This window comes from Protopterus annectens, chromosome 2.part0, assembly GCF_019279795.1.
Source record: "Protopterus annectens isolate FY-2018-M chromosome 2.part0, PAN1.0, whole genome shotgun sequence".
NCBI classification, from domain to species: Eukaryota; Metazoa; Chordata; order Ceratodontiformes; family Protopteridae; genus Protopterus; species Protopterus annectens.
The window spans coordinates 507,959,118-507,976,042 of record NC_056728.1 but is presented as its reverse complement, the minus strand read 5'-3'; the positions used below and the strand labels follow the sequence as shown (position 1 = coordinate 507,976,042).

The 16,925-nt window shown below is 40.2% G+C and overlaps 1 protein-coding gene across 1 annotated transcript in view; it reads right to left on the bottom strand.

Annotated features, from left to right (window-relative positions):
- Positions 1–16,925, bottom strand: part of HOOK3 (hook microtubule tethering protein 3) — a 2,251,851-nt gene that overhangs the window by 12,405 nt on the left and 2,222,521 nt on the right. The window contains exon 21 of the mRNA XM_044060904.1: positions 5,811–5,882. Within this exon, the coding sequence (XP_043916839.1) occupies positions 5,811–5,882 (72 nt within the window). The remainder of the gene's footprint in view (positions 1–5,810; positions 5,883–16,925) is intronic.

Sequence of the window (16,925 nt, the reverse complement as noted above, 5' to 3'; positions counted from 1 at the left end):
TGGGTGAGGCTTCCCAGAGGGGTGTGAAGTCAGATCCTGATCTGGACCAAAAAGCCAAGGAGGTGCCTTGAGATGAGGCCTTTGAAGGGGAAACCATACCTGTCTGTGACAAAACAGAGCTATGACGATGACAGCTTCCTTGCAATGCTTTGTTTTCTGTTGAAATTTGAGTATTAAGGGAAGGGGTGGTTGAGCATATAGGAGCCCAGGGGACCACTGCTGTGACAAAACATCCTTTGGTGACTGCCCCAGATGGGGAGTCATGGCAACATACCTGCTGTAATTAGTGTTGTAAGAGGACACAGACAGATAATAGCAAAGGTTGCCCAGTGACTTAACATCAGTTAGGCTATAGTCAGACTAATGGACCACTTATGAATCATGAGAACATTTCTGCTGTGCCTGTCCACTAGGCAACTGAGTACTCCTGGGATGTGTTTTGCTATCACAAAGCAGTGTGAAGCTATCGCCCATTGCCAAATCCTCATTACTTCCCGGCTTAAGTGGTAAGATCTTGTTCTTCCTTGCTTGCGCTAATGTACTGAACTACTGTCATGTTATCTGTTTGGATAGATATCACACCCTGGGGAAAGCAGTCCTGAAGTTCCTGCAACACTAAGAGGACTGCCCTCATCTCCAAGATATTTCTGAGAGTATTGGCCTTGCTGCTTGTCCATAAGACCCTGGGCCATCCTCTCTTTGTAATACCCCACACATAAAGGGAGACAGCATCGGTAGTTACTGTCGCTTCTGGGGGATGGGGTGAGAAAAGGTGTGCTGGAATGTACCACTGGAGACTGTAACCACCACTTCAGGTGTTTTCTGCATGAATTTGTTATAATAATAGTCTATGAAGGGGGAGTGAGTGCATTGTGATCAGTGCACTTGAAGGAACTGTTGCAAGATTATCATCTGGATATGAGCAAGGAGCACCATTAGGATCAATAATGCCATCAAGCCAAATACTCTCAGAAATAAGGCTGCTGAAGGAGGGAGGTTTTTGAAATAGAGACTGTACTGCTTGATTACAAGGTCTGAATCATGTCTAGAGGTAATGGGACTACAGATGGTGTGGTGTTCAGATGACCCCATATAAAAATAATTTTCTGAACTAGTTGAAGGTTGGACTTTTGCACATTCACTGAAATTTATAGTTATTGGCAAAGTTAGAGAAGGCAGCCTCTGGCTTCCAAAAGAGACTGAACTGAGGGGGAAACCAGGAGCCATTTGACAAGCTTTGGAAAAATCGTATCTCCCAAGAGTTGTAGATGGTTTGTTACAACAGCCACATATTTGGTAAACATCCTGAGGATGGTGGTGAAGTCAAATGGTAAGACTCTGAACTGATAATGACGGACTCCTATGTAGGAGCATAGGAATCTCCTTGACACTTTCATAACCTTGATGTGCATGTTGGAGATCCATGCAGCACATCCAATCATTTTGCTGAGACAGGGTAGAATCAATTGCACTAGTACACTGCGTCTTCCATACAGACTTGTTCAGTAGACTGCGGTCATGTATGGTCCTGAGTTTTATTTGATGACACAACACCTATTTTAGCTTTCAAGTTGCTATCATTTAACTTCACAGCCCACATAAATGCAGATAGATGTCTTTAGATTCAATTCACATTACTGTTTCCTCAAAGAGGTGAATATATAATATACAAAATAATATACTTATCATGCTTTTATAAAGTAAAAATGAAAATCACTATTGTTTTTCTCCTGAAAGTGACATTTTCTAGCATTTAAAATAATACAGAAAAAATGGAGAGAGCATTACAGAGAACTGTGATTTCACACTCAAAAAATTCAATGTACAGCTGTTACCTCTGCATCTAAGAGCATAGCCCAACTACAGTTCATAACTGAATATCCAGATCTGTTGCCCCCACCCCCAAAATACTTTAAAATGTCAAGCTATTTCAGGGATATGACATTGCATCAATTAACTTCACAAACAGGTATAAATGGTAATTACAATGTACTGGGCTCCAAAGCTGCATTACACTCAGTTTTTGTATAACTTTTGCTCAAGGTGGCAGAACGCAGTCTCTATCTAGAACCTCTAGTGTGTTGCCATTACACCCCCAAAAATCAATTTTATTTTATCAGTTCCGACAACATTTCTTATTTCAACAGCCAAAACAACATTTATGTTACTGAATATAGGGCAAGATCTGCACTCTGAAAACTGACAAAGGCAAAACTGTAATGTAAATCAGAAATGAGATATGGTGAATCCTTGGGGATAGTAGAATGGCATTCTGTAATATGTTTTTAGTCAGATATATTATTAGAATTCCTTAATTTTTTTACTGTAAACTGTGTTACCGGAACTGTCACTTATCCCCTTATATAAAGAAAGTTAGGAAATCCAGTTTTTCAGATGTTCGTTTGTTGACGCATTGCATTACAAGCTGTTTCTTGCTGATAGCTATTTGATGCCTGCTCTGAATGGCAGATGAAACTAATGCCTAAACTGTGTTTAAATTCCTCATTACACCAGAAGTAATTTGTTTTTTCACCAGTCATGGCATTATCTGTGTTACGGTCTACTTTGAATACTGACAAAGGCAGTGTGCTGCAATATGTATCAGAACTGAGATGCAGAAAAATCCGTCAAGGGTAAAAAGGCATTCTTGAGTGAGTTTTGTGCCCAAATGCTTCAACAGAATTTCCTTAATCTTCCACTGTAAACTACTTTAGGAAAAGTGTTTCAGATAGCTTCTGTAGCTACAGTATGGCACCATACCTGCTTTCGACCTGGGAGCGCTCTGTGATCTCTCTGCTTAGAAGGGCTGGATGTAAAAAGGGCTGGGTGTAACTAATACCCAAAATATACGCTCACCCAATCTCATAAAACCAGACGTAAAAAAAAACAAATACATTTTATTTCATTATCCAAGGCAACAATTCTGCTACTGCACATGATAAATTCTGTACTCTGTATACTGACAAAGGCTGCACCTTAAATCGGACATGAGATGCAGTGAAACCATCTTATTAGAATTCCCTGAACATATTACTTGAACTGCCACAGAAGAATTGACATACAATTCACTTCACAGTTTTTACCACAGTCTGGCACTATACACAATTTCTACCTGGGGGGCTATCTGACATTTGGCTCATATTGGAAGGCAAAACTACTGCCCGTACTATATGTGCACCAATTCCTCACTGGACTGGAAGTAAACATCGACAAACACATTTTACCCCAAACATACATTTTCAGCTGCAACATACTGTGACTACAATTCCATACTTTCATTCAGCTAAAGTAATAGGGTCAGTTTCAGCGCTGAGCTGCACTGAAATTCCACAGGGTAGAACAGCAATCTTAGGTGTGCCTTAAATCCAAACACCTTGTTATTACTGCCTTAAATATAAGAATATAAGGTGCCTTAAATTTAAGAATATTTTATAAAGAAGTCTCAATGGGGGACTGAGATGTAGCATTTCACATAAAGGCACCATATGTTTTGGTTTATATGCCTGTACTGCCATAATCTGACATTTTGCACTGTACTCTGTTTTCATTGGGGGCACTGTGGTAACTTCTACCCCATATAAAGAATACAATAATGGTTCATATCACATCAAATGTAAAAATACTATATATTCACCTAAATATATATATATATATATATATATATATATATATATATATATATATATATATATATACACACACACACATACAATACAGCTAGAAAATACACACAAATATGTATGCGCATATACATGGTTACACAAACACATATACATACATATATATATATATATATATATATATATATATATATATATCTATGTGTACATATAAGTGCAAGTGTGTGTGCATGTACACATTGTAGAACCTCTTTAGTTGACCACGTCCCTATATTGACCACCTCCTGAAGTTGACCTAATTTTCATAGACCAGACATGCGCCAGATATACTCAATGGAAGACCGACCTCTCTATATTGACCACTGCTGTAAGTTGTATCTTGACCACTTGGACTGTGACACAATATTAATTTGCCCTCTATCCCTCGACCAGTTTATTCCACTTTACACCAAGGGGTAGAAGGTGTGGGCTTTGCCCCTTAGTTGTATTATTATTTTTTTTAGTGCAAGTTCTTTTTTCATGTTTTATTATTACCACATGCTGGATTAGGTCTAACATCCTACTGTTTATCACGTGTTGCTGAAGATTTTTTCAATGTTAAGGACTGGTCTGAATTGTAGGTACATCCTAAAATTACTAAAAAAGTTTACAGTTAAATTGAGACATAATGGCCCAAAGGAAAGAACTCACGAGTTGACACTGAAGGAAAAGGGGGATCTTCTACATTTTCTGAAAAGCAGCAGCCAAAGAAAGAAGGTGGAACATTTTGGTGTTAAACAAAATACACAGATAAAACATTTTTCATTTTACAATCTGTCATAAGTAACATGTCACAGACTGCAGCATTGAAGTATCTTGTTCAAATTCAGCACAGTCTTGCACTGAAATCCTCAAGGGTAGAAACCAACTCAATATATATATATATATATATATATATATATATATATATATATATATATATATATATGTGTGTGTGTATATATATATATTTTTTTTACATGAACACCATGTGGTGACTCCCAGAAGCTTCATGAGACATGAAAGGGGGGTTAAGATTTGACTTTTTATTTATTTATAAGCAGCTAATCCACTGTATCAGAGGTGTATAATGGCATTCTCATATTTGGCATTATACCCAGTTTCCATTCTGGATGCTGCTTTGAACTTCTGCTGGGTATACACAGAATAATAGCCTAGACTAGTTTTTCACTGAGCTGTCAGTGCATTATAAGTAAATGTCATATTTACTTCTCCTCTATACAGAAACTTTTATCAATGGACTTATGTCCCCCTTAGACTCCTACACAGAGATTAGCAAACTGCATTTTATACCATCAGATATGATTATATGGTCATTTACTGCTAGGTACCTTGAGTAGTTTCATAAATCCATTTCCATTTGGCCACAACATTCAGTTTGCAACAAACAGATAAGCTGCGGTGGTGCAGCGGTAGCATTGTTGCCTCACAGCAAGAGGTTCTCCCGGTCAATTCGCGGCTGGAGAGCCTTCTGTGTGGAGTCTGCATGTCCTCTCCATGGTCGGGTGGCGTTCGAAACACATGCGTGAATAGGCGTGCCTTCATTGAAGGTTGGGCGTCGAGCTGGCACCGTAAAAATCTAATGCCAATCATTAGTGGTCCGGAGTTCTGCTGTAGCGACCCCTAACCCAGAAAAGCCGAAAGAAGAAGATCAACATTCAGTTTGCAACAAATATGTATATTTTGCATTTTTTTTCAGGTTGACAAACAGAGCACATCTGAATCACATCTTCCATGTATTCCTAGGAAAAGAGAAATAAATAGAAAAAGTGATATTTTCTGTCATTTTATGGGATATACATTTGCATATTTTTCTTGGTTTTGCCAGGCACGCACATAATGGAGATTTTGCTGCATACACTCCCTACATGTCATAAGGCTGTACAAAATGCAACTAGAGTGGGTCTATTATTCAGGGGGGTTTGTCCTAAAAAAATAGCATGCCAATATGAGAAAAGTGGAATACAAGCTCAGACTTTTTTTTTTTTTTTTTTGAATACAGAGAAGCTGCAATATTTAACATTTAGTCAGTTAAAAATATATGTGGTTTTCACTTCTCAGAGTAAAAAAAAAAACAATGCCAAAAAAGTGGAACTAAGCAAAAAAAACCAGTACAGAATATGAAACAAATACATTTATAGATGATCTTACCATGTTATACCAGGCACTAACTATTAACCTCTCCTCTTGATCTCGCTGTGTTTTTGTCTTCTCATACTCTTTCTGATATTAAAAAAAGAGAGAACAAACATCACGGTTGTATTAAAGAAAGCAGTAACATTATTAAATAATTCTCAGATATCTAGAAAAAAAATAAGCTGTGCTATTGTTTTATGGTAAGGTTTTAATAATAAATATGTTCCGAACCCCCTATACTAGTCAGAAAAGAAGTGGACCATACTTAACAGAGCTCAGAATCTAAGTCTGCAAGAAATATGTCTCTGTAACATCCACCCCCAGCCAGACTGAGTTACTGGTGAAAACATGGAAAAAAACATCACCCGCAAGAAAAGTCATTGACAGATAGTATAAATGTACAAGATAATGAAAAAAACACTCTTTTCTAGAAATCTGGCCATATAACTGGTCTCAAGATATCCAGATACAACGGTGACCTTGTTCTCTGCTAAGCAGACATTTAGTCAGGAGAAAAAGAGCCATATGGGTGTTGGTTTTATAACACCAAAGATCCTATACCCAGGCATCTATGTTTAGCTTAAGCATTTCACACAACTGTACATGGTCATCCCACTATTCAGTGCTTTAATACATTCTTCAGAACAGAACACAAGACAGGAAATGGTCTGATACATGAGAGAAGGTTACAGCTTAACCTTCCAGCACAGCTACTGCTATGCTTCTAAACTGCAGATCCAGCTTGTAATATTTGCAGAAATTGTGGGTGGAGGTCCATGCAGAAACTTCACAAACTCTTTGAGCAGACACGATTTAAGAAATTTGCAGTGATGAATGCTGCAAGAGTAAAACTGGCCCGATGTAGCCACAGTCCTACTACAGTGTTCATAGGAAGAAGTAATGCAGTTGTCTGGTCATTCTGAAAGGGTCTCTTTGGATACTGGTTTATCCTGCTTCCCCAGTATGAAGGAGATAAAGACAATCTGCCTGAAGTCCTTGGTCCTGCTAAATGTAGTACCTCAGCTGTTATTAGATATCATAATGTACAGAACAATTTCCTCTTTGTTCTAAGGTCTAGGATGAAATATTAGTGAGTGGACAATCTGGATATGGGTTAGCTCTGAAATCATCCTAGAGATGAAGGAAGGATTTGTTCTTAATGACACCCTGTCTGTGAAATAATGTGTACAAGCTCCATGTACATTAAGGTGTGCAGCTTAGAAATCTTTGTTAAAGTAATGACAAAAAAGAAAAGGGTTTCTAAGACAGAAACTTGAGGCTGACTGACACAGCCAGATATAATGGTGAAAACACAAGACTCTTGATCATAAAGATTAATTACCACTATGGGTGGGTGCTTCTAGTTAGTCTCAGATGAAGGATGCCTTCAAAAGTAGTTTTTGAGTTACTGAAGAAGAATTGGGTCTAGAGTAGCAACACTGCAGAACTTTGATAAAAATGAATTGAACACACATACTGCTGACATTAACTTTCGTAACTGATACGTTTTTGTTTAAAAACACTTCTTCAGATGCGGAGATGCGGACTGACCTCAAAAACCCATCCATTTATACTTGTTCTACACTATCAGTTAAATACTTAACCAACCGAATTTAAAAAAATAGGATCCTAATTCCTTGGAACATAGTGAATTGGTAGTAAAGTGACTGTGTGCATACAGTGACATAAACATCTTTTTATATGAATAAAAAAGAATAATGAAACATAACTGCCTACTTGGTCATAATAAAACAAACTCAAAATACTAAATATTTTTAACATATTTAAAGTATTCAACATATAGATTTATATTTTTATTCACTGGAATTTATATATGAAATCAGAATGAGTTTTAATTTCCCACCAACGCAATGCAAAACCACTAAGCAATATGTTTGTATTCAGCTGTTAGAATATGTTTATTAGAATGAACACTAGAGGGAGCGTCAAGTTCATTTTTCATGGATACTATGCATTTGTTTAGTTTCAAGCAAAGAATGCATTTCCTTTAAAGAGTTTTTAGTTTTAAGTAAAAGTATTTTGAGTTTATGTTTCATTATGACCAAGTAGGCAGTTATTTATGTTTTATTCTTTTTTATTCATATAAAAAGATGTTTATGTCACTATATGCACACAGTCATTTACTACCATTTCACTATGTCCCAAGTAATTACGATCCTGTTTTTTTAAATTCAATTGGTTAATTATTTAATTGCTAGTGTAGAACAAGTACAAATGGATGGGTTTTTGAGGTCAGTCCGCATCTGAGGAAGTGTTTATAAACGAAAACATATCAGTTATGAACGTTAATGTCAGCAGTATATGTGTGTTCAGTTCGTTTTTATTAAAGCTGTTTGTACATTTGGACTCTGGTATTCATTCCTGGTGGTGCCTGTGGATATTTTCAAGTTCGTTTTGGTACCTTGGTGATCTTTTTTTGGAACACTGTAGAACTGTCAGACACGTGGACCTTGGAAGGAGGCCAACCCTGGTCAAAGACATCTGGTAGATGCTAGGAGATCTACATGATGTTGGCAGCGCTGGTATCAATTTTCAGCTAGTACAGCAAAAGGGAAACATTCTCCACTTTTACAGAAAGGATTTTCTATTGATGGCCTTCCTGAAGAATACACTTGCTTTACTTTATTTTTCCATTTTTAGCACTATGTGCCCGCTGGCTATCAGGTCTGTAAGTGCACAGCCATGGCAGAGTCACTATCCATGCAGCCATTGGAGGTTTTTCTTTTAAAATAATACATCCACCTTTTAAGTGCTAGCACACAGTCAAAGGTTGGGCAAGCAAACCCTTCAAGACCCCCACCACCCAAAGTATCAGTTTTGTTCCTGATGCAAGCAAGTCCACTTTTGCAGGGCCTCATTTCTCTGTGAGAACACTCCCATGGCAGCCTTTGAAAAGGCTTTCTAAATGAACTTCCGTCTGTGCATTTACACATACTTTGACCAAAGTTATTTGCCTACATATTCTGGTTGCTGGGTACTCATATTGCCTGTAAGTGAAAATTTGATTTTATGACCAAGTCTCACACTTTGACACGAGTGTTTTCCTACCTCCCAATTGACTGATAACACATTTCTAAAATACTGTCCATCACTTTCCTGAGCACTCCTAGTTGTAAAGCTAACTGGAAAATTTTGAGGACATAGGATGTTGCCATTATCTCTTTTACCTTTATGTGCCTGCTCCTTTGGTTCCTTAAACCAAGTACTCTGAATCGTGAGTGGACTCGTACTGGTTCTCCACTTTAGACAGATATGAAGCATCTATAATCTTTCTCCTTAGTAGGATCTAGTAGAAATGGGCAGCCCTGAATCACTGGTGATCTCGGCTAACCATCAGATGAGATCACTGGAATCATCTGCTCTAAGGATTGGCTGTGCTAGTCCCACATCATTTTGAAATACCTGTGGAACATCCTCAACTGCATTCTGGCATGTGAGACCATACACAGATGCCGATATACAACACAGGGCCATGAGGAAGGTTTTTGCTGTTACACTATTTCTATGAGATGCATATGAAGAAATAATTAATGCGAGAGATCATTTAGAAGGGAAATTTTGCACATGGTGTGTACAAGCTTGCTACCATAAAAATCTTGATGAGATAGAAAAACTGGGAGGCTTATATAAGGCTCAATGAGACAACCAAGTTCTGCAGGTAAATGGGGGGTTTAAGTGGGTACATCTTGAACCACCTCCAAGGAAATGGCCCAGAAAAGTCAAGAGGAGCTCTAACCATGACTAACTATAAGCATGTGAGTGACCTTTACACTTAGGAAAGCAAACTCTGGTGCCAAACATTTCATAAAGATCCCTGGGTGTACAACTAAGGCTAAAGAACAAGAAAGAGACCTAAAAGTGAGAGTTCTCCTCTGCATACCTGATGAATTTCATATATGCCTTTTTGACCACAACACATCTGTTTAGACTTGACAGACCTAGGATGGGCCTTCACTAATTCTCTGTCTTTGGCATCAGAAAAAGCCTCAAGTTGCCTGGCTCCATGGTGCACAAGGATGAAACCTCTTCTGCAACCTAAGGGGTCAGGTTTCTATTAGTTGCCCCTCACTGGTGGAGCCAAGCAGGGAGGGAAGTGCAGTGAAGGGGAATGGCCAACTTGTTTCTCTGTGGGGGTAGTGGAGGTGGGTATTAGGCACTTGGGGAGACACATGGGAAATTATGGTTTCCCCAGTGGATACTGGGAGAACCACTTTATGTGATCGAGGGAGAAGGCAGGACTAACTCCTGGCAATGTTCCTTGCAGAGGTGATGGAAAGTAGTGTGGCCAGCCCACCTCACATCCTCATCTGATTCTATTAACCAGGCATTTGTAGGGACAGTAGGCCTAAAAAAGAAGATATCCCTCAAACATCTATTGGTTAAAATGACTTGTTGGCTAAATGACTGCCTTCCCTAGTGATGAGGAATGAATGGACTGACTAGCCAGGAAGGGACAGATGGTACTCTCACCCTGGTGAAGGGGAAAAAGTGGGACAACTGGCCAAGGCTGATGGTTGAGAAGAAGTGGGGGCAAAGAAGAAAAAGACTTGAGTAGTACCCCATCCCTGATCTTCCTGCACCTTCTCTATTGCTCTACATACCTAGAAGCTTGTGTAGAAAAGGCCTGGGTGGGTAAGGCTTATTCCTGGCAAGGAAGAAATGCCTTGGAGGGAGGAATTGCCACAATCCTACTGTGTAGTTTCTAATTATGATGATCAAGACCCACTTGTCCCTTCTGGACACTTACTTTGCTGTGGTGAAGCTATGAGCTAATATCATGTAGGACCACCCAGGATACGCAGGCCATAGTAGTGAGATCAAACTCTATATAGTCCACAGAAGAAGGTAATGGGAATTTATTCCAGTATACTGGCCAAGACAAAGCTGTGAACAAAAACACCCAAACATATTCAGACATGACAGTGAACATGAGACCCTCAGGTCTGAAGTTGTTCAGCATACTTACTGGGGCAAAACAGAAGCATGAGTAGTGCAAGAGGTCATGACAGGGATGCCTTAAGTGCTTCTTTTCCTCTTGTAACTCTTTTTTCAGGTTCCAATTTCTCAACCATCAAAGTTCAGTTATCTGCTGTCTTCAACTTTCACAAAGGTATTGACTCCCACTTTTTAGATTCGTATTGGTTATGTAAGGCCTTCCTCAAAGGATCTTTTGTACTCTGTCTCCCAGCTAGAGAACTGATTCCTCCTTATGACCTCTGTTTCGTCATTGAATCCTTGATAAAATCTTCCTTTGAGCCAGTGTGTTACACTTGACATTTATCTTTTAGAAGCCCCTGTTTCTCATGGCTGTAACCTCATCCAGAATAATTTCCGAGTTGCATGCTCTTTCTTCTTCCTTACCTTACTTGGTATGTATGTACTTAAATAGAGATCCATCACCTTCTTCGCAAGGGGGCTTCCAAGTCTAACCTGAAACAAGCCCATTCACTTACCAGTCTTTTTTCCCCAGTCATTCAAACAGTCGGGAATACTCAGGTCATACAACTTCATACATTGGCTATTCATCTATATCTAAGGTTTTACCTACACAGAACTAAGACCTTTAGGAAAGACTCTCAACAGTTCATGTCCTTTGCTACAAATAATCTTGGGTCCACAGTTAAAGTTATCTTATTAAGATGGATATGACTGTATTGCATTTGTTTAAACCACTATCAGTCCCTTGTTAGCATGCAAACATATGGGTCATTCTATGAGGTAGGGTAGACGCTTTGAACATCTACTTCAGGAATTCTTCATTTGGTGAAATTTGTACAGTTGCATCATGGTCAGTCTTGCGTATCTTTGCAAAACATTGCAAATTTGATGTGATTTCACAATCTAGAGCTACCTTTAGAGCCACTATCCTCGAGCAACTGTCACAATTCCACCAACGAGTTCATTAACTGAGGATTCTGACCCATCAGTTGGACTAGGCAGACAGGATGAATAGGTTAGAGTGGCTATGTGCTTACTATAATGTTGGATACTTTCATTCATGTCCGTCTCAATGCTAGATCTATTTTGGAAGCTGCTGATTGGTCTTCAGTGCGTATATTTACTAAACACTACAAGCGAGATTTTATTACCAGAGCTAGGGCAGGATTTGCCAGGTCCATATTCGGTGGGTTTTTGTAGGGCTCCTCTGTGTTTTCCTCCTCCCACCGTTTCCACTAGCTTTAGTACTCTCCTTTTTGTAAGGAATACTACAGTAGTGATAAAGAAGGACATCATGATAGAGTTGTGTAAGAAGTTACCATAGCACTAGATGTCTTACTTCTCACCATTTGCAGTGTTCCATCCCTCCTTCCTTCCCCCTGTTGTGTTTTTCCTTTTTCATCTGGCCGAAGGGTCTTTCCTTCCTTCTGGATATGCATGTAATCTCTCTCCTTTTTCATCATAGGTTGTTCCCAGGTCTACTGGGACAGTTCAGTTCTAAAGGTTTAGCGCTTGTTTGTCACTTATTCACCTTAAGCCTAGGACATGCGTCTGATGTATGGCACTTGGAAGAAACCAAGGATCTTGTATGCTGGATGGATGTACAGCTGTCCTTGGCAGGATGTACCTTTTGTAAGGAATACTGTAACAGTGAATAGCAGGATAAAACCTCATCACAAAAAAGAGCCATCCAAAAGGCCCCACAAGTCCAGAAAGGGTCATTTTTATTCTAGATAATTTTTATTCCCCAAAAAGAACCTTAGGCTCAGTATTGATCTAAGTAACATAAACCTTTATATGGGGAAAACCAAGATGCAGATGGTCACAGTGTAATCATTTCTCCTGTATCTTCAGGATGGCAATTGGATGGGTTGTTTGGACCTCCTTGACCAAAGTGACTGACTTGTGATCAGATTTTACTAATGAGGGTCCTACACCTACGGTAGCGCAGCTGTCTTTCATGTTGGTAAGTTCCAGATCAAGTATATTTTAAGCCCCTTGTAGGATTTTGTACAATTTATTGCAGGACATTTGAGTTTAAGTCAAGGAACATTGTGCAATTAAGTAGGGACTTGTATAGGTTTCCCAGTTGATGGTAGGATAGTTAAAATCCCTCATGATAAGAGTGCTGATGTATTTTGATTGACTTAAGTAAAGCCAAATAAGCTGCATGAGCGTCTTGATTCATGGCGAGAGACATGTAGCTAACAATGACTTGAAGGGGGGGGGGGTCTTAACCACAGTAATCTGAACTTGGAGTAGCTCCAAAGAGTTATCTTGTCTAACCAGTCTGGAGGAGTATTTATCTTTAATGTAAATAAATGCTCCACCACCTTTGGTTCTCATGCTTTCATTTTGCGGTCTGAAGGTTTGTAAGGAATTGCAGCTTTGCAAGGCTAGGGTACTGTTTCTGGCCTTGAACCAGGTTTCTGTGACTGCACAAATGCCTGCATCATCTAGGGAAAGGTATGCTTCCAGAGAGTGCAGTTTGTGGTTTAAACTCCTAGCGTTCAGCAGCAGAACCCTAATTTTGTTTGTGCTGGATATTTTCAAGTCAGAAGTTTTGCTTTTGAGACCTTGCCTAAAAAAGGCACTGTGGTGGAGACAAGAGCCTTAGCCAGTAGCCAAAATCCCAGAGGTGCTAGGTGCAGAACATCTCTGACAAAGCAATGAGGCCTATCAACCATGTCATCCCAAACTGACAGAAAGTGGATTCCCCTTAAATGACACCAGAAACTAAGCAAGTTATTAAAGTCAGTCATTTTTTGTTTATATTGTGGCATCATTCTAGGTGAGGGTAAAATGCTGCTCAAGGCTAGGGACATACCTGCCTGGGACACACATTCAGAGAGCTTAATCATGTCTCTCTTCACATAGTCCAGTGAGGTACGTCTCAAGTCATTCACACCAACATATGAACTACGACTGAATCATAATTGTACTTGTTGAGTGACTTAACTGCATGATCTCACAAATCCTGGCACCAGATAGACAGCTGACTGTGACTTTCTCATTATCCAACCTGGTGAGCGGGAATCCTATAGAATCTCCAGTAAAAAGAAAATTAGGTTTCGATATGTTGCACCTTAAGGGCCTAGTTAGTGAGACACTGGTGTTTTGTGTCTTGAGTGCTGTGTCAGGTACAGGAACCTTGTGCTTAGGAGGTCTCTGGTGTTTAGACAACCTCTTCGGTGTTATTGTTTGGTGCCCGAGAGAGCAGGGATCCCAGCTTCCTGGTGTAGATGCATCTCTCATACTCCTGAGTAGAGGGTTGTCTGTGTACATGAGGCAGTTGCTACACTGCCTTAGGAAACCTATATCAACCAGGTTGGCCCATAATGCTAGGTTTAGACCTGTTACTGAGTAGAACGATTGTTGATGACACAGTAGTTTGGAAGAACACTGGAGTAGAGGCAGGTAGCCAAACTCATTCGAGCTGTGTTAAAAACATGTGCAGACCCACGCAAATGCGGAGCTTTTATAACAAACAGGAGGAAACAATTGGAAACAAATTATCCAATTCTAAAGCTTAAAATTGAGCCCTGTTTCAGTAACCTAAAATTAGATCAGTCCAAACTGCTCTCTTCTCCCATGAGGGCATATGGGGACCTCTCCAACAAAAGATTTCCTGATTTAGTGCTCAGTCTATACAACCAGAACAAGATTCAACAGTTCTGAATCTAGCCAATGCTACAGCAACTAGATGTGCAGCCAAGAGTCAGAACACGGTAAAAACAGTAAATCACAGGTGAAATTTCAGCATTTATGGTTTAAAAGGAGTCAAAGGTTCCTAGAGTTCATAAACTCAAATGCCATGGAACAACTAGTCACCATCCCCACAAGAGGTGAAAACATACTTGATCTCATCATCACGAACATGAGATCACAATGCTCAACACCTCACTGGTGAGATCAGATCATAAACTAATCTCACTGGAAGTCCACATCCCGCCCCCACCCGAGATAAAAAAGACCACAGTGAAGAACTTCTCAACCATTACTGAATCACTTACAAATGCCTTCTACCAGCACCTACAGGACTGCATGGATCAGGCAATCCCAAACAAAACAAAGACTCTTTGTACCCAGCCTGGTGGACCCCAGCCATAAACAAGCTCTACAACAAAAGGAGGAAGCTACTACAAGATAGAGCAAAATCCTAAAAGGTAAGACACCTTTGATCATTATAAGTAAAAACTACGATCTCTCATAAAATCATCCAAGGCAAATTTTGAGAGAAAAATGGACTCAAAAGACAATCATAAGGCCTTCTTTAGCTATGTCAGAAACCAAAATCACTGAACCTACAGACATTGCCAACATACTGGCTGACAGGTTCAGTGCAAACAAGGAGAGATATCTATACCAGAGGATTGTAGCCCCAAACATCTCAACAGGTGAGAACTGCTCTCAAAACACAGCATCCATGGGACCAGATGGTGTCCCCGGTTGTGTGCTCCATGAACTCAATGAGGAATTAAACCCGCAGTTAGGACAGCTGTTTAATCTTAGCCTCACCTCAGGATGCAACTGTGGTCCCACTTCCCATCAGCTTGACAAGCCTGATCTGCAAAGCTATGGAGAGGATCATAAATGAACTCATAAATAAAGACATAGGGGACTTGCAGACTTTGGATCCAACCCAGTTTGGCTTTGTCAAAGGCAGATCATGCCTTTTAAACTTGGTTGACTTTTTCAAAACAGTCACCAAGGCCATTGATGAGGGAAAGGCAGTCCACACAGCCTACCTCGACCTGGCAAAGGCGGTATCATTGAAAAACTCATCAGCTTAAATGTTAACCCATACATCACAAGATGGGTAGCAAACCGGCTAAGTGACAGAACCCACAGGGTCAGAGTTGCTGGCGCCATGTCAGACTCAAAGCCTGTCACAAGTGGTGTCCCACAGGGCTCAGTCCTTTGTTCGGCATCTACTTTTCGACAAAATTTGCAGATGACTGCAAACTGGGTGCCATAGTCGAGAACACATCTGACACAGATATCCTTCAGAAGGGTCTCACAGAAACGGATAACTGGTGCCACAGCCATGGACTAAAGATAAAACAAGGTTACCCCTAGCTATCATATAGGTGGCAATCCACTGAGCACAGAAGAGGTTATCAGGGATCTGGGGACCCAGGTTGACAGTAACCTTTCGTTTGACACTCACGCGCCCAAGTAGTTAGGAAGACCTTCTACATTGCCCACCTGATCATGAAGGGATTCACATCTAGATCAAGGGAGGTCATCGTCCCCCTGTACTCATCACTCATCCGACCAATGATCGAGTACAATGCCCCATTCGGAATGTATCTGACCCGACACCTGCAGCAACTGGAAAGGCCCCAAAAGTTCCTCACCAAAAGGATAAAGGGTCTCAAAAATATGTCTTATGCTGCCCGACTGAAGGAACTCCAGCTCTATTCAGTAAACACCGTCTGCTCAGAGGTGACCTGTGCCTGACATACAAGGCTATGTCCAACCCAGAATTGATGAACATGCTTCACCTCAAAAAATCTAGATCCCTCAAAACTACAAACATGTGAGGGCCTTGTTCAAGAGAAATCTTGACCAATGGATGGATTACCTCAGTGTCACTGCTTGACAGAGGCACAGCAAAATAATGGGCATAGTATCCTTCAACTAAAGGGGGGAAAGCAACAAACTCTGGCTAGGGCTGGGCTTATAATGGCCAGAGGGCAGAGAGCAACCTATGAACCTATGAACCTAAAAGCAGCAAATACAATTAAAGCACAGTACAAGTACAGAAAACAGTTCAAATAAGGTACTTTGTGTTCGCTGATCACACAGTAGCTTTGGAAGATCAGTGGAGCAGAGGCAAGTCACCAAAATCACTGGAGCTGTGCTGAAACAATTGCAAACCTGCACAAACACAGGGCTTTTATAACAAACGAGGAAATTGTTGGAAACAAATGAACTAATCCTGAAGCTCAAAAACTGAGCCCTGTTACAGTAACCTTCAGTTAAGACCAGGCCAAACTGCCTTCCTCCTACAAGGGCACAGGTGGATCTTTTCAACAAAACATTTCCTGATGATGTGCTCAGTCTGCACAACCAGAACCAGTAGGTTTGCATCTAGCCTGTGCTACAGCAACTAGGAGTGCAAACAAGAATCAGAACACACTAGCGAAAAACAAAAAGACAGCTTGG